Here is a 24,793-nt window from a genome sequence, read left to right on the forward strand (position 1 = left end):
AAAGTCATGGGAACATAAAAGTGGGAAAAGTTGTCAAAAATGAGAAAGTGAAGATCTTGTGGGACTTTCGAATACAGACGGATCGTCATTTGGAACACAACATGCCAGATATCACAGTTGTCGAAAACCGAAGTGTACAATTTGATATCGCTGTACCAGGAAACACCAGAATCGAAGAAAAAGAACTGGGAAAAATCATGAAATATCACGACCTGGCCATTGAAACTACATGATTATGGATGAAACATGTAACAGTGATACCCATTGTCATCAGGGCACTTGGTACCATGTCCAAGAATTTTGCAAAATACATCAAGAAATTGCAGTTGCCTGCAATAGCACCAGCGGAACTGCAAAGAATGTTCTACTTGGAACATTGTACATTTTAAGAAGATACTTGATTGATACCTAGGATGCTGGCAGCAATCCGTATCAACCATTACCACCAGTCAGTGGTATTTGTGATACATTTTTAAATGTTCAGTTGACTGAATTTCATGTTTAATGAATAAAATAATAATAATAATAGAAACAGCTAGAAAAAAATAACGAAATATCGTGATTTGCAAATTGAAGTTAAGCGATTGTGGAGGAAGAAATCAATGGTTGTACCAATAGTAACAGGAGCCTTTGGAGCAATACCCAAAGAGCTGCCTAGGTACATGGGAATTTTGAACTTATTAGACCTGAATATTCTGACTGCAAAAAAACCCCCACCCTACTTGGAACTGCCTATTTACTCAGACGTTATCTTAACAGCTCTTATGTCGTTGGTTAGGACTTGAACTGTTAAATTTTTACCACTCCCAGACTATCAATCAGATTGAAGCTTAACCAATAATAATAATCTTTTATCAGAATTGCAAGTAGGAATTAATGTTTTATACTGAAATGGGCCAATGTTCTCCTGAGGGCTGTTGAAATTTGTGAAAATAGAATTGCATTGTCTGCATAAAGCAGTACACATACATGTCTTCTGTCCTGTTTGGGAGGGATGGAAATCTCCCTTGTTAAGGATACTAATCACTGTATTGATATAATAATTAAAGAGCAATGGGGCGAGAAAAGACTCTTGTTCATTCCCCTTGGGATATCACTGTGTTTGAAAGATGCCCAGCTGTGCTACATCCCACCCTCAGATTGGATGATTGATGATAAAGAGATTTCAATTTCACCCAGAGAATTCCCCTGCATATAGAATCAAATGCTTGCTTAAAATGAACAAGAAGAGCATAAAGAACCACCTTTGTTGGCCAAATGTATTTCTCAATCAAATAGGAATTAGTCCTTGAGCTCTTCCAGAATAGCCTGCTTAGACTCCTGCCTCTTCTTCAGTGAGGAAGCTCTCTTTCTCCAATCAGTCTAAAAATTTCCAGTAGGTGAGTCTGGCACACATCTACTTATTCATTGCTTTTTAAAATAGTGACAAAAAAAGAAAAACAAAACAAACCACACAGGTAATTATGGCAAATATATATACGTGCATTGTATGCCTTCGGCAATTTGTGTCTGGCATATACAGGATCTTGCTGATTATGCTCAAAAGGCTCACCGGGTGATAATTTGTTGGTATATCCTTTCCAGATAATGTTTTTGCCTCAGTCACTAGCAATAATTGCTATTTATTGATATGAATAAAAAGAGAGGCCAGCACCAGGGTCCATCAGTCAGGATATTCATTCCAGAGGTATTAAATCCCTAACTAATGCCTAATTAAATACATTTCTGACATTGAAAGTGGGGAACAATCTCATTCCCACCACCGCCCCAGAAAAAAACCAGGTAACGTAACTTTTATGGCTTTTTCCCCCAGCAATACAAAGCCCCCAAAATAAGATTCACAAATCATAGCAGTGATAAACTTCCTTCGGGGGCGGGGGGAGGGGAATAAACTTTGGGCCTCCCAATTAAATGTCAAAATTTGGCAGAATTTGTTTGTCTGAGTTGTGCTATCAAATATGTTCAGACTCCACAAACAGCCTTTTTTGTTTTTGAGAGAAATTATGAGTTTGTAAAAATTTTCTGGAAAAATATCCTTCAATACTGTAAATACACTCAAACAGCAGTTGTGAATTATTGGCAGGGGACAACATTAGTGTGCCATTTCTAATGGGATAGCAAGCATATAGAGCAAAAAGCAAAATTGTTCATTGAAAAAAAATCAATAGTTACATTGGTGAGGCAAGAAATATCTAGCAAAGCCTCCATTCAGCTGAGTTCATCTCCTGTTCACTTCATATACGTGCACGTTCCTTTTCTTTTCTTAGTAACAGCAAAGAAATTATTTGATCTGTTTTTTCCCCACAGAATTTTCTTTTCAACATCCCAGTGCCTATTTGATGTAGTAGTTAAAGTACAGACAAGAAGCAGGAAGCTGTGAATCCTGCCTTAGGCACAAAGCCAGCTAGATGACCCTGGACTCTTTCTCGGCCCTAGGAAGCAGGCAATGGTAAATTACTTCTGAAATCTTGCCAAAAAGACTGCAGAGATTACTGCAAGATACTCCACCAGGAGTCAACAATGGCTTGAAGGTGCACATGCACAAAAACACGCAAGTCTAGTTTGCACAAATAAGTGTGAGATTTCCTAGTGCTCTCTTGTCTATGTACTTACTAGACCCAAACCTAGTTAGCATTTCTGGGTATTAGCCAAAATTGATTAGGAAATGCCTTGGCTGTATTATGACATACACACAAAATCATATGTTCCCTCCCCCCGATCATCATGGACTATTTTTTTCTTGTATCCGCACTTATTCTCTGGAGACAAGAGCAAAGGACTTTTTAACTCCACTCCAACTGTGAATAAGATGGCCATTTGTGTATGACCGATAAATAGATTTCCCCAAATTTTTATATTGTATACTAATTGACATAGATGTATTCCTGAAAAATATTTCCTATACTTCAATAGAGACACTGTTTATCTTGTCATGGAGGAAGCTGTGATCTGTGCACCTGCTCAGGTTGAAGGGCAATTTCAGCTGTCTGACTCCTTCTATTAAAGAGGACCATTCTTGGAGACCCACTTAGTAATAGATGCTTTTAGGTATAATTGCAGCTCTTCAACAGAAAATGGTCTTCCTTAAACTGTATCCTGGCTATGGGATGCTCCTTTCCCAACAGATGCAGAGAAATCAATAAGGAAACAGGTTGCTTTTGTCATTCCAGTTGCTGGCTTCTTTGTTACTGCAATGCCTTCCTGTTTCTCCTATTGAGAGCGTCAGATGTTGCCTGCATATGATGCACCAGAGACTAGAAGGGGTTAAGTCTTTACAGACATCACATGTGACTATATCAGCCAATGAACTATCGTATTGGACTCTTACCTAGAAATCACTTGGATATCTTCCCCTTTTTTCTTTCTCTCTCATCTATCTCTCAGCGAAACAACATGTGAATTTTTCTCTCCTCTCAACATCTGAGTCATACAGTTAGGGTAAAAATGTAACAGGACATCCTGTTCATTATCTGTATGCATGTATATATTTGTAAATAATAAAAACAACCTTTTGAACCTGAAGCTGTATTGACCAAATAACTTCCTCATAGAACCAAATGAGCACGACCATCAATATATATCTGATAGAGAGAATTCGCTATTGCCTGTGTCCCTTGAGTCTGCCAGTATGAGTAGAAACAATGCACATATGCTTATCATATTCAATAAAATGGTACAATGTTCAGCATTTAAAGTTTAATGAATTTTTTTTTTTTAAATCCAGGCAAGTAACATTGTTGTGAGTTTGAAAGAATGTAAATGGATGGTGGACTGGGGGAGGAGGAAACTATTATGCTTGGCAAGGCTGAGACAAATAGACGGGCAAGACAATGGATGTTACAGATGAATAGGAGGAAAGAAATTACAGGGGTGCCCTTAGAAGAATGACTAGTTCTTACTAGAAAGTGGATAAGGTGGCAAACATCTGACCATGTCGATATCTGGAATCAAGAGAACTTAACGGCAGGAAGAATAACATAGCTGTGCTTTGAAAAAGAAAATGAGAGGGACCATACTTGATGGCAGCCTGGTGGTTGGAGGTTCAGATATAAATTCCAATAGCTCAGGATTGAACTGTGGAGTCCAGCTCTCTGAATTTGGTTGTTTTCTTGCAGACATTTCATTACCTAACTAGATAACATCATCGCATCAGCGCTAATGAGTGTGGGGTTTGCTCCAGAGGTGGGTTTCAGCAGGTTCTGACCAGTTCTGGAGAACCGGTAGCGGAAATTTTGAGTAGTTCGGAGAACTGGTAGTAAAAATTCTGACTGGCTCCACCCCCCATCTATTCTCTGCCTTCCAAGTCCCAGCTGATCGGGAGGAAATGGGGATTTTGCAGTAACCTTCCCCTGGACTGGGGACGGAATGGAGATTTTATAGTATCCTTCCCCTGGAGTGGGGTGGGAATGGAGATTCCCTTCCCCTGCCACGCCCACCAAGCCATGCCATGCCCACCAAGCCACACCCACAGAACCGGTAGTAAAAATTTTTGAAACCAATCACTGGTTTGCTCCCAGTTTATATACTCTCAGTGTTGGTGGGGGTGATGTTTAAAATATAAATGTTTAACGTGTTCTTGAATGCCAAGCAAATATCCACTGGAAGAGTTCTGAGCACTTTGTGGGCATCACTGAAAAGGCAATGTCTTGAGTTCTCCTCAACTCAGCCAGTTTTTACAAAAGAAGAATCATTGATTACTGTACTTATTTACTTGAAAAATTTGAAAGATTGACCAAAAGTGATGATCTGGGTAATATACAGACCAGGGTCATATCTGTGCAGTCAAGTTTCAAAGTAACTCAATTTTAAATCCTTTATGGCTTTATGAATTGGACATGGAAATGCAAATGCTGGTGGAACTGCTATTAAAAAATAGTATCTCTTCTTTCATATCTCCTGTTAGCATTTGGATGGCCACAGTTTGCATGAACTGACATTTCACAGAAGTATTTAGAAATAAAATATACGGCAACAAACTAATTTGGAAATTAGAGCACAGGTAACTGAGGCCAGCTTTACCTTTTTAGGTAAGACTTTCTGAGATGTACAAGGCCAAGCTGATTAAAAAACCATTCTTAGCATCTGTTAGCATCTGTGGTTTTAGATATTCAATTAAAAGTACTTATAAGTTATGTCTTTGGGAAAAAAACCTCATCCAGAATCAGGTTCATATACCAGTTCTTTAGACAGCTCTCCCTGTCTATTAGCATTATGTTTTACCAGGATACAAGGTTTTTTTTCTTATTTGTTCCAAAATTTTACCCATGCATTGGGCAGGCTTTGTATAATCTTCCTAGGATCACAGCTGGAAAACTCTTATGTTATCAACAATTGATGACAATGTAGCCCGCCTTCTAGTTGAATTGTTTCCGCACCTTTGGAAAAGCATGAGGGAACCTCAACAGAATAAAGCCTCTTGGGCAGGTGGGATGGAAAGCTGACACAATGAAAGTACTGTTGAGAGTATATACCTGTGATGGCGAACCTATGGCACGCGTGCCACAGGTGGCACACAGACCCATATCAGTGGGCACGTGAGCTCAGCTCTGGCATGCATACATGTGTCAGCCAGCTGATTTTCAGGCCTTTTGGGCCCACCGGAAATCAGGAAAAAGACTGTTTCCGGCCTCTGGGAGTGGGGAAGGCCATTTTTGCCCTCTCCAGCCTCCTAGAAAGGCTCTGGAGCCTGGGGAGAGCGAAAAACAGGCCTACCTTGCCATCGCATGCCAAAAGTGGGGGGAGCGCGGGGGGGTTGCACACACATGCATGGGGGGCGCGGCACATAGAATTAAGGGTGTGGGCACGTGCGCGAGCAACCCCCCCACTTCCCCCCACTTTTGGCACGCAGTGGCAAAAAGGTTAGCCATCACTGGTATATACTCTCCACTGGTCATTGTAAGTTTTCAATCAGAGCAGCCAAGCCTCTTATTTCCACAGAACAACCTAGACTGGCATAAGATCTTTCCCCATGAAAAGTTAAATTGCTACTCACCCACCTTTGAGCTGATAGAAAGTGGTACCAGTGTAAGCTTTTCTGTTGATCTATATCTTGCCTCTACTGCCTCTATTTAGTATGCTTTGAAAGAATGTTCATCTTTCATGTGTGCAGGGCATGATTAATCAAGTGATTGGTTTAACCCTCTGCTTTTGTTGCCATCCCCAGTTTTGAGGGTCACGAACTGACAAGAAAGAGCCACTAATCCAGGCAATGGAGTGATGGAGTTGGGCTTTGGGTTTTGGGTAGGAAAGAGGTTCAGTCTTGACTTGTTTTGTGCTTTAGCAAGCTGTCTAAACAGTGTTCAGTGGGCAGAGGAAAGTGATGGGTTTTTACAGGTGAATTAATCTGCATATCCTTGCAAAGCAAGAGAGCATCCATCTACCTGACAGCTGTTCAGTGGACATGTGAAGCTGGAGTTCCTTGCTAAAAAAATTGTTTTACTTGCTTTCAAAGCTCAGTACCCACCCAGCCTCCAAAAAGAAGCCTAATAGAAAAGTGATATACTTTAATATAATCTCCCTCTTTGAGGGAAATGGGAGGTTCAGAAATCTGAGAAACAAACAAATCTGGGACTGGAAGGGAGGTGTGCCAGAACCATCCTGAAGAGCCAATAGGTATAGGACTAATCCAGTGGTGGGTTTCAAAAAAATTTTCTACCAGTTCTGTGGGTGTGGCTTGGTGGGCGTGGCATGGCTTGGTGGGCGTGACAGGGAAAGGATACTGTAAAATCTCCATTCCCTCCCCAATCCAGGGGAAGGTTACTGCAAAATCCCCATTTCCTCCCGATTAGCTGGGACTTGGGAAGCAGAGAATAGATGGGGGTGGGGCCAGTGAAAATTTTTACTACCGGTTCTCCGAACTACTCAAAATGTTCGCTACCAGTTCTCCAGAACTGGTCAGAACCTGCTGAAACCCACCTCTGGACTAATCCTGACCTCAGTGAGTCACTTGACTGGACTGGCACCATGGGCAGCCAAGTATGCCTGTCCCGTTCGACATACTTTAAAATAATGACAAAACTTAATACAGTAATGACAAATACGGGCAAAACAATTGTGGTTTTCAGAACAGAACAATGCTATAGTGCTATTCATTAAAAAGCCCAATAAGATTGGCATTGTATGCTAAGAAAATGTGTACTTACTCATGCTCTATGCCAAATAAAGATTATTAAACATTGGGTGTCGTGTACTGCTCAAGATCTCAGGACCTTTGCCCTTGTAACAAGCCAAGGAAAGAAAATCTCTAAACAATGTAGTATTCAATGGGTCAAAGTTATTAATTGAGCATAATGTGCCGTAAACAGCTCTCTTGTGCTCTGAGGCACACCTAACAAAGAAGAGAGTTTTGAATGACTTTTGCTGTAACAAAAGATTTCTGCTCAGTTTAAGAAATTCCAAGATTCCAAAATTCCAATCATACCTGATCAGGAAAAAAGAAGTTTTCTTTCCCTATGTCAGTGCTTTTTTTTTTTTTTACTTTTAAAAGCATTTTTTCTTCGGAAGAGGTTGTAGAAAAGTAAAAAAAAAAAACCCTCTGATGATCGTGCGGCTCAGCTGGGAGGGGGGGTGCAGAGATTTTTGCTACTGGTTCTCCGATCCACCCGCCGCCATTGCTACCGGATGAGGCAATCCGGTCCGAACCGGGAGCATTTCACCCCTGTACTTACCCATCTAACACATGCTGATTCTGTAAAGACCATTCATCGTGTCATAAGTAAGCTAGCAGCTTGCTCCCAATCCCTGTGGAATTAGCCATTTCCTCCTCCTAATAATAATGAGATTTATCTCGCTGACTTCTGTGTGAATCTACTGGTAGTTCTCAACTTACAATAGTTTATTTAGTGACTGTTCGAAGTTACAATGGCCCTGAAAAAAGTGACTTATGACAATTTTTCACACTTATGACCATTGCAGCATCCCCAGAATCACGTGAACAAAGTTCAGACACTTGGCAGCTGACTCATGATGGTTGCAGTGTCCTGGGAACATGTGATCACATTTTGCGACTTTCTGACAAGCAAAGTCAATGGAGAAGCCAGATTCACTTAACAACTGTGTTACTAACTTAACTGCAGTGATCTACTTAACAACTGTGGCATGAAAGTTTGTAAAATGGGGCAAAATTCACTTAACAACTGTCTCACTTAGCAACATAAATTTTGGGTTCAATTGTGGTTGTAAGTCGAGAATTACCTGTATAAACCCTAAACAGTGATAACATGATCACTATCTGATTTTCATATGGTGATGTTTTCCAGATGTCATATATACTGTATGTTATATGATATGATATGATGATATATGATTATATGATATATGATGATGTCTTCCTTCATACTCCAATTCCTTAGATGGAACTCCCCAGCATCTTTGCTTTATGATAGAGGTGAAGAACATGTACACTTCTAGGTGTTGCTATTTCACAGTTACACATTTCTGCATTTTATGAGAAACACATATGGAAGAGGGATAAACAACAGCATGAGTTCCGAAATACTAGTTCCGAAATAAAAGGTTAAATGAATGAAGAGTTACACAGTTAGACATACTGGTAGTGCTCAGGATCAAAGGCTTAAGTGCAGGATTATGCCAGAGCTGTTTAAACATGCTGTAATGCTTTCCTGTTATTACAAGGTGTTTCCTCTTTTAGAGGAGGGTTTCAGTGGCAACCACCATAGTGATTATAATGTTGGATTTGAAGTGGAGAAGTCATATTCAATTCTCGCATGATCACAAAGCTTACTGAGTAATTCTAGCTCATTGACCTCTCCTTAACCCAACCAACCTGCCAGGCAAGGGTGTCCATAGGACATCGTCAAAAAGGACAAAGGAGTGACTATGATGGGGCAATCAAATTTCTGTCTGTTATTTTATATAGGATGCACTTTTTGATCATACCTGGTGGACATCCTTTCTCAGAGCTGTCGTGGTGGGAAGTTAGGGAAAATATAAGCAGCCTTGAGCTCTATCAAAAAACATAGGATATAAATTCAATAAATGATGACAATGCAAGAGATGGGATTTCATAGATTTCACTGGTCTAGTCAGAAGCTTTCTTGACTCTTCCCAGGATTTAGGACAGAAAAAAATAGGAGGTCGTATCAGCCATTGTCTGTCTACCTATTTTCTTCTCTTAGAAAGCACAATCAACTAAAAATTTCCAATCTTCAGCTGCATGTGAACAGTTCTCAGCAAAATAAAAATTCAAAATGAATTGTGATTGCTGTTCAGAAGAAATTGAATAATTATACTTTCTTGAAATAAGTTATTTGAAATTAATGAGTCCTTTAAAGTTTCAGATAATTTGCATTGTAAGATCAAAAATTGAATCTCTAGATGTTTTTCTAACACACTCAAGTGTAAATCTTGAAAGTAAATATTGCATAGAACTACCTGGCTTGGGTGTGGATTATTTGAGAGATTGTTTTTCCCCAAGAATTCCTATCTGTTCAACTTGATCCAACAGATTGGGCATGCTGCAGACTTTGTCAGCCAAGGAGAGAACAGGGAGGAATCAGAAGATGGGATTTTTCTGCTGTAGCCTCTGCCTTATGGAATATTTTCTCCCTAGAGATTAAAACGGCCCCAACATCATTGGCCTTTCGCAAAGTTTAAAAACTTGTACCCAACTTTGGTTATGTACTCAAGCCTGGGGCTGAGAATATGTTAAGGGCCTCATTACTTGGCTTTACTATCAGTTGATTAATCATCACGTCTGCTGTTCGTATTTATTTAATGTTTTTCAATTGTTTTTAGTTGTTTTATAATTTTAGAATTATAAGCTGTCCAGAGTCACTTTGTTGAGTTGAGTAGCTATATACAAAAAGAACCGAGGTGGCGCAGTGGTTAGAGTGCAGTACTGCAGCTACTTCAGCTGACTGCTAGTTCAGCAGATCAGCAGATCAAATCTCACCGGCTCAAGGTTGACTCAGCCTTCCATCCTTCCAAGGTGGGTAAAATGAGGACCCAGATTGTTGGGGGCAATATGCTATTTAGTATACTGTCTTTGGTGTAAGCCGCCCAGAGTCCTTGGAGAGTAGGCGGCATAGAAATATGACAAATAAATAAATAAATAAATAAATAAATATTGAATGAATGAATGAATGAATGAATACAAAGGTTTGCAAAATATTCTGTATTACCCAATTTGTTTTCTTTTTCTTCTTCGTGTTCCTTTTTAAAGAATAGGATAAGTGCGATATTATAGAGCAGAAGTACAATCTTGAAGAAAGATGTCTGAATAGTCCAGAATGGACAAGAATTCCTGTGAAATAGACAATGGCTATCTGTTCCAATCCCCTCTACTGAAATATAGCCTCCATGCTACATAGTTCTAATAAACAGCAACATTCTTCATTTAATCATTATATTAAACGATTAAACTCAAACATAAACATAAACTCAACAAAAAGATGCATAAAGATCATGCTGCATGTGGATTTTTAACCCCAAACACAATTTGTCTGAAGCAGGATTCCCTAAAATGGCCAATATTGATCCTTAAATGTCAATGGGATTATTCAAGAGTTTGATAAATATCTGGGGTAAAAAAAGAGTGAATATATGTCTGGGGTCAATAGTTGATGGATAAATAATGCAAGATCAATTGGGGTCAATTAATCTTCTGGGGTCTCTGTGAAGCTCCATGATAGGCCCTAATCCTGAAGATGAGGTGGCTTGTGGCATAACAGTTGCTGTAGCAGAGGTGGCAAAACCTGGGACAGAGTCAAAAGAGGAATCAGACTAGAGTCTCTACGTAACCACAAACAAAGTCCAACTCCTCTGGAATTCCGTTGACCCTTATTTAAACTAAAATAGTGCTAACTATTAATTGAGTAGATTCCTCTGCATAAACTTTTTAGCAATATATCAGTTTAATTGGACCTTCAGGTGTGGACCTGATCTTTTGCACTTGACTGTTACCCAGAGTTAGATGGTCACCCACCAGCAAGAACAGCCTTGAGTTGTCTCTTTTATTATTGTTATTGCTCATAATACAATTAAAATGACTGAATGACTCAGACCAGTTGCTCTAACACAGAGGTCCCCAAACTTGCTGGCTGGAGAATTCTGGGACTTGAAGTCCACAAGTCTTAAAGCTGCCAAGTTTGAAGACCTCTGCTCTGACATCTGTAGTCATGAAAATCTTTGAAAGGCTAGTCCTGTCCCACTTGAAAACCATCACGGATCCGCTGTTAGACCCTTTGCAATTTGCATACCGAGCAAATAGATCAACAGATGATGCTGTTAATATGGCTCTGCACTACATCCTACAACATCTTGAATCTCCAAAGACCTACGCAAGGGTCCACTTTGTAGACTTTAGTTCAGCATTCAATACCATCATTCTAGATACTCTTCTAACTAAGATAAACCAGCTAGAGGTACCTGAATACACTTGTAAGTGGATGATAAGCTTCCTAATAAACAGGAAGCAGCAGGTGAAGCTAAGCAGAATCACATCAGATACTTATACAATTAGCACAGGGCTCCCCCAAGGCTGTGTGTTCTCTCCACTTCTCCTCTCTCTCTATACCAATGACTGCATTTAATGATCCATCTGTTAAACTACTGAAGTTCACAGATGACACAACAGTGGTCGGTCTCATTCGAGACAATGATGAATCCACAGACAGACAGGAGGTTGAATAACTAGCTTCGTGGTATGACCGGAACAATTTGGAACTGAACACACTCAAAACCGTAGAAATGGTGATAGACTTTAGGAGAAACCCTTCCATACTTCCACCTCTTACAATACTAGACTACACAGTATCAACAGTAGAGACCTTCAAATTTCTAGGTTCTACCATATCGCAAGCTCTAAAATGGACACCTAACATCAAAAACGTCATAAAAAAAGCACAACAAAGAATGTTCTTTCTGCACCAACTCAGGAAGCTCAAACTGCCCAAGGAGCTGCTGATACAGTTCTACAGAGGAATTATTGAGTCTGTCATCTGCATCTCTATAACTGTCTGGTTTGGCTCTGCAACCCAACAAGACAGACACCAATTTCAGAGGATAATTAGAACTGCAGAAAAAGCAATTGCTACCAAGCTGCCTTCCATTGAGGACCTGTATACTGCACGAGTCAAAAAGAGGGTTGTGAAAATATTTAGACCCCTCACATCCTGGACATAAACTGTTTCAATTCCTACCCTCAAAATGACGCTATAGAGCTATGATGGCGAACCTATGACACAGGTGCCCGAAGTGGTACGCGGAGCCATGTTGCCTGGCACGTGCAGCATCACCCATTCCTCTTTCGGGTTTCTGGCCCATATGCGCATGTGACGGTCAGCTGGCCTTCGTCTGTGCGGCAGTGCCGGAAACTGGAAGAGCTGGTCTTCCGTTTTCCAGCGTGAGCATGTGCACTGGCTAGCTGATCGTCACATGCATGGCAGTAACCGGAAGACTAGCTGGCCAGTGAACATGCATGTGCCGGAAACCGGAAGTTCATTTTCCAGCGCGCAAATGCCCCCTGGGCAGTTCCTCTTCTGGCTTGTGGCCCAGACAAGCGCGCGCACTCCCTTTTTGGTACCAGGTGCCGAAAAAGTTCGCCATTACTGCTATAGAGCACTGAGAGCATATGCACCAAGACAAATTCCTTGTATATCCAATCACACTTGGCCAATAAAATTCTATTCTATTCTAAATATTTTCCTTCATATAAATATAAATGAAATAATAAAATATATTATTTTAATATAATAAATGTTTCGGGGGATCAAATAGATCTGTAACTTCAAGAAGGGATCAATAAGCTGAAGACTTTGAGGACCCTGATCTAAAGCATAAAATATCAAATGTATATATTGCACAGTATTTATGCTATTTTAATAGGGTTGTTAATCTGAGTTGCTAATTGTTTTACACTATCTTAGTTAGAAAAACCCTTCATGCTGTATTTTTATTATTCATTTTAATTACCATTGTTGGTTTTTAATATTGTATTTTAAGACAGCTGAAGCAACCCTTTATTTTTTTTAAAAATAAATGCTGTTATGTGACTTCTTCACTCAATGAAGAGAGAAGGCGTATGCTTTTGTTTGTCAGAAAACTCCCAAATCCTTTTAAGAACAGTATTAAAAATATATTTTAAAAAACACTTAAAATACATACAATTCTTTAAAACTGAGGAATCCTCTAAATCAAGGAGTAGTTTTGAAAAGCTACCTGGAAAAAGTGGCTTTACTAGCATCTAAAAGTCAACATGTTTCCCTGTAAACCCACATCAAACGTATCCATGGAGATTCTCAGTCATCCACGTCATGGTTGTCACAAAGATGCTTTTTCAAGAGACAATTGAACTTTCTTTGTTTTCATTGAAGGTGTTTTGCTTCTCATCCTGAACTAAAGAACTTTTTGGATGAGAAGCAAAACGTCTTCAAGGAAAAACAAGAAAGTCCTCTTGAAAAAGCATCTTTTGGACCACATCAAACTCATTGCAAAGTATAATTTTTTAAAAAGAAAACGAGATTCTAGCAGTGTATCTAAAAGAGAGATGATATTTTAGATAAATAAAATATCTATCTTTGTAGTAATAAGCAAAAATTGGCTCCAAAACAAGCTAATGAAGATGTTTCAAAGTCTATAAAAAGCATTTCAGACAAATTTGCACAAACCATGGTTTCCAAAAACATTTCAAGATTCATCTTATATAGACCTTGTTACCATAACATCAGGAGGCAATTAAATAGATTATAAAAGCAATGCATATAACTGTAATAAATCAAATTTTGTTTGATATGAAGATGTATCAGGAACAAATAATGCAAAAAGGCATTTATTTAGAATTAGCACCATCCAGTGGACTAAGAAAGTCATACCAATTTAAAATTTCTGATCGACTATCATCAAAACTACTTAGGAGTTATAAGCCTTAGAAGGCTTATTCTGCACATAAGTTTTTACTGCTCAAGGCTGCTTAGGCAAAATGCAGTGTGTACTGGTGAACCTAATATATGAGGATATTAGATTCTCCCCCACAACCCCAATATACCCAGCATTATTACTAAGTGAAAATTATAAGACGGCAACTTGGGGGGGGGAGGGGGGGAGAAGAGAAATGCTTTTTTATGAAGTCACTATAGAAGCTAATAATGATAGTTGAGGGATAGCCACAAGGGCTGAGGATAGCATATCTGCTTGCTTATTCTGAAGAAATCTGCATTCCTGATGAAATGGTGAGACGGCTGTGAAGAGGCCAACAGTACCCAGTTCAAGATACTTGCCCAGTGAAAGTAGCTCTGAGTAATCCCTGAGACCTTGTTAGTGCTTGCTCACAAGAAGCCACTGTTGTTTTTTCAACATAATGCACATACAAAGTCCACTTCTTCCTGGAGCTAGTACAAGGGTATGGTTTTTTCTTCTTCCTTTTTTATGCATCATAAAATCAAACACCAAATACTGAACTCAAAATAAATGGTGGGAGAGAGAACTACCATCACCACCTCACAAACCATCTCACTACCTGCACAGACCTAAGCACAGGTTAAGCTTTGAATAGCTCTGTTGTCATGCTAGAGCCAATGTGTTTAACAAACTACATAAAATGGCCTTGTCCCATGCTCTCTCAATTCCATTGAGCAACTACTCAACTATCCTATCCCAATACATTTGTTAAAGTCTGTGCCTATCAAATTAAACTCTGCTTTATATGTTTTGGATAACAGGATGGCGTGTTTAGACCAAAGCAACTGGCTATGATGATGAAATTCATCAACTTATGGCATCGACAAAATGGAAAATACATAATAGTAGGGGGGAAAAACTTTAGCATACAAAACGTATGCTTAATTTAATGGCTTACTATTTTGAACCTGAAAATATCGTGGGGAGCCATTATTTGGAGGGCTGCATGTGGCAAGTTTGAGACCCGAGTTAGAGGCTAGTAAATTGTTCTATCTTTAATAACATGCTCTTAGGCTCTCCTTCTAGTAAGATATAGTTAGCTAAGTGCTGCGCTTTGTTTGTCCATATATTTCTTGTAAATAAATCCATTGTTACACATGCATAGGATCCAGGATTCTAGTTGATTAAACTAGGATGCAAAAAAAGTAAATCTTACCAGCTGGTAGAGTCAACTAGGACGAAATTGTCAAACAAAGGTCTGATTGAAAAAGTACATCTTTGTAGGCAGTGAAACACAATGATTCTTTTGTGCAATAAAAATACATTCTTTATTCCCAGAAAAATGCAGGTGGCAGAGAAATGTTCAAATAATTTCATTAAAGACATTAAGAGGGAAGCACTAACATAAGCCTAAACATTATATAGAGTTTTTCAAAAATCTATCAAGTTACACTACTGTGTAAAAATAATTGTGTGTTATTCTACAAAACACCCAACGCTATGAAAATAATATTCATGCCCTACTACCGAGTCGGGATATTGCAATTTAAACTTTATTCAAGATTCATTTCAGCTAGATACACCAAAATTCTCTGCCTTTTTCCAGTCCTCTAAACTGCTTGTTTTATTCTGAATCATATAGCATGGTGCCATGCCACTTATTAGCAATAACTCCCTTGAAAGTTGTAATAAATTATATTATGATTTGTATAATGATGTTACTAATGGACACCTAGCTAATTCAAAGAGATAGACCTACTAACAAATTAAGATGCAGCTTGGAGGTATTAGCGATCAATAACTAACTGCACTGATCTATCCCCAAGGTAAGTAGGTGGAATTCAGTTTTCTGGAAGCAGTTTGAATTTGAAACAAGCTTTCTGAACCTTGAATGTGCTCTAGTAGTAGCCTGATGGGAGTTATCCATGTTGTATTCAGAATCAAAAATGATCAAGGGCTATTACAACTTGTTCAGAAATAAACTATTGTACTTCTGGAATGCTCAAAATAACTTGTTCCAAAATCAGAATCAATCATTTTGAAATCTAAATGTTCCATGACAGAAGTTTTGCATATCTTAATTACAAACTAAGTTGGAAAGTCAAAATGGGTGTACGCATGTTACAGAAACGTCGAAGATGTAATAGTATTTGGATGTTGCTGGAACTTCTGTTTACATTCCAGTCTTCCTCACACACATCTATATTCCTCACAGATTATTGTAATTAAATTCCTATAGTAATATTAGTACAGTATTAAAACTGTACAAGCGTTAGGGAACATTTGTCACAGCCAATTCACAGGCAGGTGAATTTACTATAATGTAAATCTGCTTCATCTCCTTTGGGTAATGCCACCACTGCCAAAGAATTATTTAGAACAGTGATGGCTTCCGATTGTTAACTCCAGTTGTCCCTCATATATACCGATAGGTGGCATATTAAAGTTTCATAATCTTTCTGGAATATTTTCCCCCAGTGTTTGACATCTGCATGGGATCATCCTCAGCCTAAATAAATGCTAATAAATTGATGCACACATTCTAGGGTTATTATGTAATGTACAGTATAATTCAAAATCTCCCAATGAAATAGTAATTTGTAGATTTATAATGAAACAGTAAAAAAGGGACATAAATAACCTGATGATTATTTATAAAAACTACAAACAAAAGGATGGTTTTCCTGTCATTTTCAACTAACTATGGAAATAACAGCCAGCTTTGAATGCTATCAGATGAAATTGGCAAGATGGGGGGGGGACAGAAACTATGCAATAGATATGCCTTTTAACGTATCCATTGTTCTTTACTCTTACTTTATATTTTTACTAGCAATATTTTTCTATTTTCCTTTTATTTTCCCCCCAGCTTAAGGAACAAATATATGAAATCACTATTGCTAAATTTGTAGGTTTAGTTGCTATTTGCATTTTCTCTGACAGGCCAACTAATCCATTTGAATTTCTTTTGTTATGGGTGTTATAGCTAGTGTTTTTTTTTTTAACCACTATTACCGAGGAATACTGTTTATACAGAAAATTCCTAATATTAAGCATTAATATTAAGAAAATAGAATCCATACCGTTAAAGTATTTAGTCTTATAAGCACCCAAAAATAAAATGAAGAAAAAAGCAAAACATATACAGGGCAATATGCTGCCAAATACCATAATAATTTTCTATATGTGCCATACTAGAAAACAACTTTTGTTTGGCATCATGGATACAAGTCACCTCTTTGAGATAATGCTGCTGGTTTTGGACAGAACTTTACAAATTCCTAAATGTCTTACATTGAAGGTAGTAGCCTTCAATGGCACTAGGCTCTTGGATTAAGCTATTTGTCAACTGTGGTTCAACAGGCATGTTAAATATACAGTATTTTGAAAAATGGCTACTTACAAAATACTCTTTCATGATGTCCAACCTCAGCCATTTCTTTCAGATATTATTATAAGAAAAAACACTTATTCAATATGTTTCTATATATAGCCTGATATATTAGTTAAATATCATAGAAACTGCTTCTTTAAAGGCTAGGATAAAAAACAAGGCACACCCAGGTATGTCTACTTCACAGGTTTGTGATGCTTTTCATTACAGCATCTTATGTTGTTTTACATAACCCTCCAAGGGAGTAAAACACCCAGTTTCATTAAGATGAATGCACCCATTTGAAGTCTTCATAATGTAAGACAGACATATTTTTTTTCATGTTACAGGAGATCAAAACTTAGGAACACATCTGTTAATCCGTGACATATCTGTGAGAGAAAATTTTAAACTATATTGTATATAGTCAGCTCATGTCTTCTTTTTTTCATGTAATAATAAAACCAATCTTCCCAAACATTATACAGACTGCTTTTCAAAAACTCTTTCCCAGCTACTGCAAAATCTGATACAATCTTAAGACTTTCTTCAGATCTGCTATGAAGATATCCACTCCCTCATCAGTCAGATCACTGACATCTGGCAAGAAGAGATCTGATTTATCAGAGGTAATTGAATTATGTGACAGAAAGTGCACACCAATTTTATTACAATAGTTTACCATTATCTTGTTAACCAGAATTTGAGCAGTTTCCGTATATCTAGGCTTTGGATCGTTTTTCCAAATACGTCTTGGTAACAGTGAAGACCAAACTATAACAGTATCTGGAAATGCTCTTTTAAGAATGCCTAAATCATTTTTCATTGAGATAATGACTGAAGTATTATTTTCGGGAAACAGATCATCTTCACCAAGATGAATTATTATTACTGAGGGAGGAGATCGGACATGATAAATTTCATGCAAAAGAGGTATAAGCTGTGTCCACATCATGCTCTGTATCCCATGCCAATACACATTTGCCCGTGAAGTTGAGATGCCCAACTGCAATCCATGTGGGTGACTTTGCGCTCTTTTTTTCGATGCCAAGATCACAGAATTCCCACATATCCATACTTCCTTTGGTGCAGGTTGCACATTTCCAACACCTAAAAGCAAAATGTCACATTAACTCCTTTGATTCAAGTTCTACATAAGTTTACTCTTCTGACATTGGAACAGCAATAATCCCTCTTGAAAGTAAAATATTATAAAAATATTACTATGATGGACAAATTATATCAACACTCAAGTGGCACAAAAACATAATTCTTAAAATATATGTACTGATTAACAGAAGCAGATGAAAGGAATTTTCTCTTCATATTTCTGGGCCACCACTATATAAGACAAGCAAGAGCTTGGCTTATACCAGTGGTTCTCAACCTCTTCTTCACCATTGACATCTTTTAAATACCTTTTGTGGCCTCAAACCATGGGCAAGGATCACCAAGACTTAAAGTTTTAACTTAAATCATAACACTTCAAGACTTCGTGGACCCCCAGGGATCCGCGGACCATAGATTGAGAAAAACAGTCACCACCACTAATTTTCCACCCATTAGCAGCAGTAATATATAAGTAAGAAAAATCATAGGAGGAACAGTGCTATTCACAGATTTGTGATCTGTCGTAGTGCCATTTCCTATGGAACAGCCTTATCTTTTGCAATTTAGAGAACCCAAGATCTCTTAGCTTTTCAGAGGACTGGCCTTTTCCACAGTTATTAGGAACAGGACCCCAAAATATGTGTATTCTTGTACAATTGTTATATAATGTCTTAATGGCTTTTCTATTTGTTTATTTTTAATTCCGATCATAGAATTTTTATAACAGCTTTGTACCATATAGTATCCAACTTGTTAACTGTCAAGATTTCCCCTATGTATTCAAAATGGACTGTAATTAATATAGGTTTTGGTGTCATTTTTGTAAACTGGCATTTTAATGGTACTACTGCTATTATATTATTATCCTTGGGATGGTGACATTATTCAGTGGGTGGCATTTCCTTCTTTTGAGAGCAGTACATTAGAACTTCATGTTAATATGTGCCATTATGTATACGGGTAAATGACAATAAAGGCTATCTTATCTTATTATTTTTGCATTGACTGCTTGCCACCTACAGTTATGTATTTAAGATGGGTAGTCAGTCATTTTGAGACCACCACGTGTGTGTTAATATAGCAAAAACAATTTAATCTGAACTAGAGAGAACGTAACAGCTGTATTTGTGGCATCTCTCTGGGGCTCAAGAATCAGAAATACCCAGCTGTTGTCACCCAGGAGTAAACTATTGCAAGAATCATAGAATCTCCATAAACATGTAAGAATCACACTGTCTTTCCAATTCTGAATGGGGAAAATGTGAAAAGTTAAGATGAAGGGGCTTATCTTTAAAGGATTAAAGATCGAAAAATGGGGAAAAGACAAAATAGCAAAGATCCATTTTGGCATTAGTATCTGGGAAGATTCTATAGCAGATCACAAAATATCTGATTTACAAGGAGTTTGAAAACTATAAGAATTACACATAAGTCAGCAAGAATTTATCAAGAACAAATCTTGTGAGAGTAACCATATTTCACCAAACACTACTGCTTTGTGTCTCATTCTCAGCACCACACTTGAAGAAGGATTTGGAGATATCAGGAAAGGTTCAGAGAAGAGTGACAAAGATTATCAAGGGACTAGAATCTAAGCTTATGAAGAGAGATTGAAGAAGCTGAAAAAAGATGACCGAGGTCAGTATGGTAGTCAACTAAAACACCAGAAAAGATGGTCAAGACCTTTCTTGTGTCGGGGTACAGGAATAATAGATTTAAGTGATAAGGCAGGTTCTGATTAGAAAAATTAGATATTCGAGGGGGGAAATCATAGTATTTGGAGAAGTGGTATGTATGCTCCCATTCCTTGGCTATATGAAAGCCAAAGTAAAAACAGCCATTTGTGGGAAATGGATTTGAGGGCCAAAATAGCCCTTTCTAAATTAATGATTCTAACTCTCTGTATTTCCTAGTCTTGGTAATTTAGATTAAAGCTGCAAATATGATGGGGGTACACAATTTACAGTGAAACATGCAGTTTCAGAAGAACAGAACAGAATAGAATAGGGGATGGGGAGGAATGGAATAGAAAGGAACAGAACAGAATAGAATGAGCTGGAAGGGTCCTTGGAGGTCTTCTACTCCAGCCCCCTGCTCAAGCAGGAGAATCTATACCATTTTAGATAAGTGACAATCTAGACCAGGGGTCAGCAACCTGTGGCTCTGGAGCCGCATGTGGCTCTTTCACCCCTCTGCTGTGGCTCCGTCACTCAAAATATGCATCATAACCGTCAATGTGCGACACCTGCTGGCATACGATTTATTGAGCTTTTCAACCCCCGGTAGGCCAACCATGGAGAAAAGAAAAGTTTCAGAAGAAAACAGAACATTTAATTCGACTACATATGCTAATTTAGTCAGGCTAATTTAATATGCTAGTCAGGCACGGGAAGGGTTTTGTGGCTCCCGGTGTTTTCTTTTCTGTGGGAAATGGGTCCAAATGGCTCTTGTTTAAGGTTGCAGAGCCCTGGTCTAGACTCTTCTTAAAAACATCCATGTGTTGGGAGCGCCCACGATTTCTGGAGGCAAACTGTTCCGCTGGTTATCATAATTTAGTTACACATTACCTTGCCTTTTCAATAGCTATAGGGAGGCGACAAAAGATTATGAAAGGACTAGTATTGGTCACGTCACATTATGTACCTATGGGTCGAGTGTTTGTCTGTCTCTATCCCATTAATTTGCGCTAACTTTCCTGGCAGAAGTCTAAAGCCAACAAAGGTTTTGTACATTATGAGGGCAGGGTATATAGGTAGAAGTTTCTGCTCAAGAGGAACGCAAACATTTCCAGATTTCCTTGGAAGGGAGGCGGCGTCGACCATTCCAGCGGTTGTTTGCCTTACTTGACTCACCTTCTGCGGAGGGCACCACAGTGATTACAGCCGTACGTTTCTCACCGAACACCTTCTTCCTTTGGTCGTGTCCGGCCACTAGTGGGATCTGTTTCAAGTTTTCCCTAGAAACTACTCCTTTGCCACCATCCAAGTTCAAGGCGGGAACAGGGGATACCACGGCCGCCGGACCCAGCAAGCCACGTCTACCGGCTGTTATGACTGCGTCCAGGGCTTTTATGAGAGAGGAGTTGGGCGGGTTGCCCTTGGGGTCGGAGGGCAAGGCTTCTTTATTTCCCATGGCCTGATAGAGACCCGGGCTACCGTCGTTGGGCTTAATGGGTACCATGGCAGGGGGAAAAAAAACAGGTTGTTTTTCAACGGTTTCACTTTCAGGGCAGAAACCGGGGACCAAAGCTGCCTCCACCGTCCAAGGACCGTCCTTCAGAGGCCGGGTGAGTGGAAAATGCTCCACCAACTAGAAGGAGCCGAGGACTTTTGTTGCGGAGCCACGATAGGCGCAGGGGAAAGAGTACAGGATCTTCTGGGCTGAAGCGGCAACCGAGTCCTCTCCTTGCCCCGTCCACGCCCGCGGGTGGGTGCGTGGGGAGGCGCAGCCAAGCACAGCGGTCCGTTACCTTGGAAACCACTTCCCGGTCACATTCCCTCTTCTAATCCCGATCCAGGTTTAATCGAGAACAAGAGCATCAAAAGAGAAACAGCGAGATTGAATGTAAAACGGCTCCTCCCGGCCGCCGTAGCTTTTAAAAAAAAAAAACGCCCAGCGGTTCAGAAATGCGCGTGCGTATTAGCTTCCGCTAGGTTCTGTAGAAGTGTGAAAATTTAGAAGAGGACGGCGCGCTCGCTTCCAAGTTCCTTGAAATCTTTTTTTTTTTTTGTCTTCTGGGAAGAATCGGGCGCTGTAATAGAAAAACCTCGGGCTAAATAACTCAGAATGTTATTTTGTTCTTATTACAAAGCAAATGGTCTCGCTTACATTATGTGAAAAAATTTATTTACCACAGCAAGATTAGCTATTGTGCTTTGAATTTTTAGTCTCGGAAGATATATAAGCAAGAGAAAAAAAAAACCAACGATAGTTGAACGTTGCCAAAAGCCACAAGCGCAACAGCAGCAAAACCCATCTCCCGCAAAGAACATTATTACTTCCCTGGTTTAAATATGTTTAAATATTTCTAACGTTTTAAAGAAATCCAAACATGCCAAATAAAACCCTCAGTTAGAAATGCCGTCAACTCTTCCATCTTTCTTAGCTAGTTTATGGTTTGTGTTTTTCCCGTGTTTTAAGAGCGGATCCCACTTCCGCTAGAGAAGAGGAAAACAGAGTAAACGACCATCTTTAACGCAGGAAGTTGTAGTGGGTGAGTTATTCTTCATTTTTCTTAGATCTACATTCCTTTCTGTGAACTCGGCAAATAGGCGCTGCGCTCCGTTTCTGGTCTGCAGATCATGAGTGGGTGCTCTTCTTCTGAGCGCTGCAAGAAGGCGCATGCGCAAAAGGAAAGGTTGTTTGAAAGAGCGAGCGCTGTCTTCTCTGTATTGCATCCCTTGCGCGGGGTCTTACTAGAGTTTATGCGCTAGGCGGATTTTTTTTTTTTTTTTTTGGTGATACTGTCCCAGCATATCTGCCTGGTTCACAAACGCACTAAACTACAAAGACTGTGTTTGCATGGGCCATCTTATCCTGGATTAACTAATCTCGATTTGATTTTAATTGAAGTGGGGGGGGGGATTGTTCTCATTGCATAACAGAGTTAAATGAGCCTGGTGGCTCAGCAGACTGATAGCATTGTGATTAACACCAGCTGTCTGCAATTACTGTAAGTTCGAATCTCACCAGGCTCAGGGTTGACTCAGCCTTCCATCCTTTCTAAGGTAGGTAAATTGAGGACCCAGTTTGTGGGGGCAATAAGCTGACTTTGTATAAATATACAAAAGTATGAAGGCTATTGCTTAACACACTGTAAGCCGCCCTGAGTCTCTGGAGAAGGGCGGCATATAAAGCAAATTTAAAAAAAAAAAAAGTAACTGGCTACTTTATGGCTCTGTTGTATTGGTGGCAAAGCTTCAAGTAGTTGTGGCTTCAGCCTTCCTTGAAATTAATTGGGACCATATGGTTGACATTAATGCTTATGCCATCTCAAAGGCTAGTTGCCTTTGTACAAGTGCAAAACTTGATTTGACTGTTGCCTTCAAAAGGGATTTGTCAAGCTGGGAAAAAAAAACTTCAAATATTTAGCAAATTTGTACTACTGCAACTAAAAATTGATAGTAAATTCCAAACTGGATGTAGCATATAACAATAAACTGCAAACTAACCGGCCTACATTGGGCCTATTCTGTTGGACAACCCATTTTTTTGTTATTATTTTGTATGTTGTGTGAACACAACTAAAAAGTGACATTTTTTGAAAATCAACTTCATATAAATTTATCTTTATAAATAGCAAAACCGAAAAAAATTAAAACCGAAGCTGCACTGAAATTGACACATGTAAAAAAGGAGTAGACTGTGCATCACAACATTGTAAATCTTGCCTTTTTTGATCTTTCCCCTCACTCCCAATGGACACCATTTTCTTACCATAATGTATAAACACATTTACTGATGAATCATAATTTTGTATTCGTTCACTGCACTACCAACCTAAGAGACTAAGATTTAGAATATACTAAAAAGGCACATACATGCACGCACACATATTTCAGAGGCATTAAAACATATTAGCCATTTTGAGAATAATTGTCATAGATATAAAAACTGATCAGAGCAAATGGTGATAGTGGGTTTCTTTTTCCTTTCTCATCTTTTCTCCTGCAGTTTTCCTCTTCTTTCTTTTCTAGTGCAGTCAGTGGCTAGACAAGTGATTAGGCTAAGGTGACCAGACGTCCCGCTTTTGGCGGGACAGTCCCGCTTTTGAGCAATTTGTCCGCGTCCCGCGGCGTTTCAAAAAAGTCCCGATTTTTCTTGAGCCCCAGCTGATGGCTAGAAGAAAAAAAAACTGTTTAAACTCTTGCCCGGGGCTTCAAAGGGCCGCCCTACAGGCAATCAGTGTAAAGCAGTTTTTTTTCCCCCTAGCTAAGCTGCAGAAACGAAACCGAAACCAGGGTCTTTGGTGCAGCGTGACAAAATGAGGCAGAGAGAGATTTATTTTTATTTTTATTTTTATTTTTCCTCCCCAAAAAAGGTAGGTGAAAAACTGCAAACAATGGGAAATTTAGGAGGAGAGTTCAAGATTTTAAAACACAAAGGAAAAAAAGCTGTATTTAACTAGGGAATTGTAATAATTGAGATACTATTAATTGTATATTGTGTTGAAAGCAGAAATGGTTAAGTTGTGGTTCGGAGGAATATATGGGAGAAATTATTTGGTTTATTATTATTGGTAAATATAATTAATTGATTTGTAAGAAATTGGATTGCATGGAAATAATTGGAATATTCATGTTCATATTGATTAATATACAAAAAAGATAGTTTTATAACTAATTGATTTATATTAAAATGTTGAATTTGTATTAAACAACTGTATTACATAATTACATAATTAAACAATGTGAGGATGGATATAAAAATAGATGACAATGGGAAGGGGTATAA

General features: G+C 38.8%; 1 protein-coding gene and 1 long non-coding RNA gene across 2 annotated transcripts in view; one reads left to right on the forward strand and one right to left on the reverse strand.

Moving 5' to 3' along the window:
* Positions 1 to 15,161: 15,161 nt before the first annotated feature.
* LOC117660463 (uncharacterized) lies at positions 15,162 to 22,001 on the reverse strand. The gene is made up of 2 exons (XM_034408559.3): positions 21,193 to 22,001; positions 15,162 to 18,340 (listed from the first exon to the last, which is right to left on the reverse strand). The coding sequence occupies exons 1-2, from the start codon at positions 21,518 to 21,520 to the stop codon at positions 17,745 to 17,747; spliced, it is 924 nt and encodes a 307-aa protein (XP_034264450.1). The 5' UTR covers positions 21,521 to 22,001; the 3' UTR covers positions 15,162 to 17,744.
* LOC117660465 (uncharacterized) overlaps positions 21,996 to 24,793 on the forward strand; it is a 28,880-nt gene continuing 26,082 nt past the window's right edge. The window contains exon 1 of the long non-coding RNA XR_015732485.1: positions 21,996 to 22,553. This is a non-coding gene — a long non-coding RNA (uncharacterized LOC117660465). The remainder of the gene's footprint in view (positions 22,554 to 24,793) is intronic.

Source organism: Pantherophis guttatus, chromosome 2, assembly GCF_059756535.1.
Source record: "Pantherophis guttatus breed Tessera chromosome 2, ASM5975653v1, whole genome shotgun sequence".
Lineage (NCBI taxonomy): Eukaryota > Metazoa > Chordata > Lepidosauria > Squamata > Colubridae > Pantherophis > Pantherophis guttatus.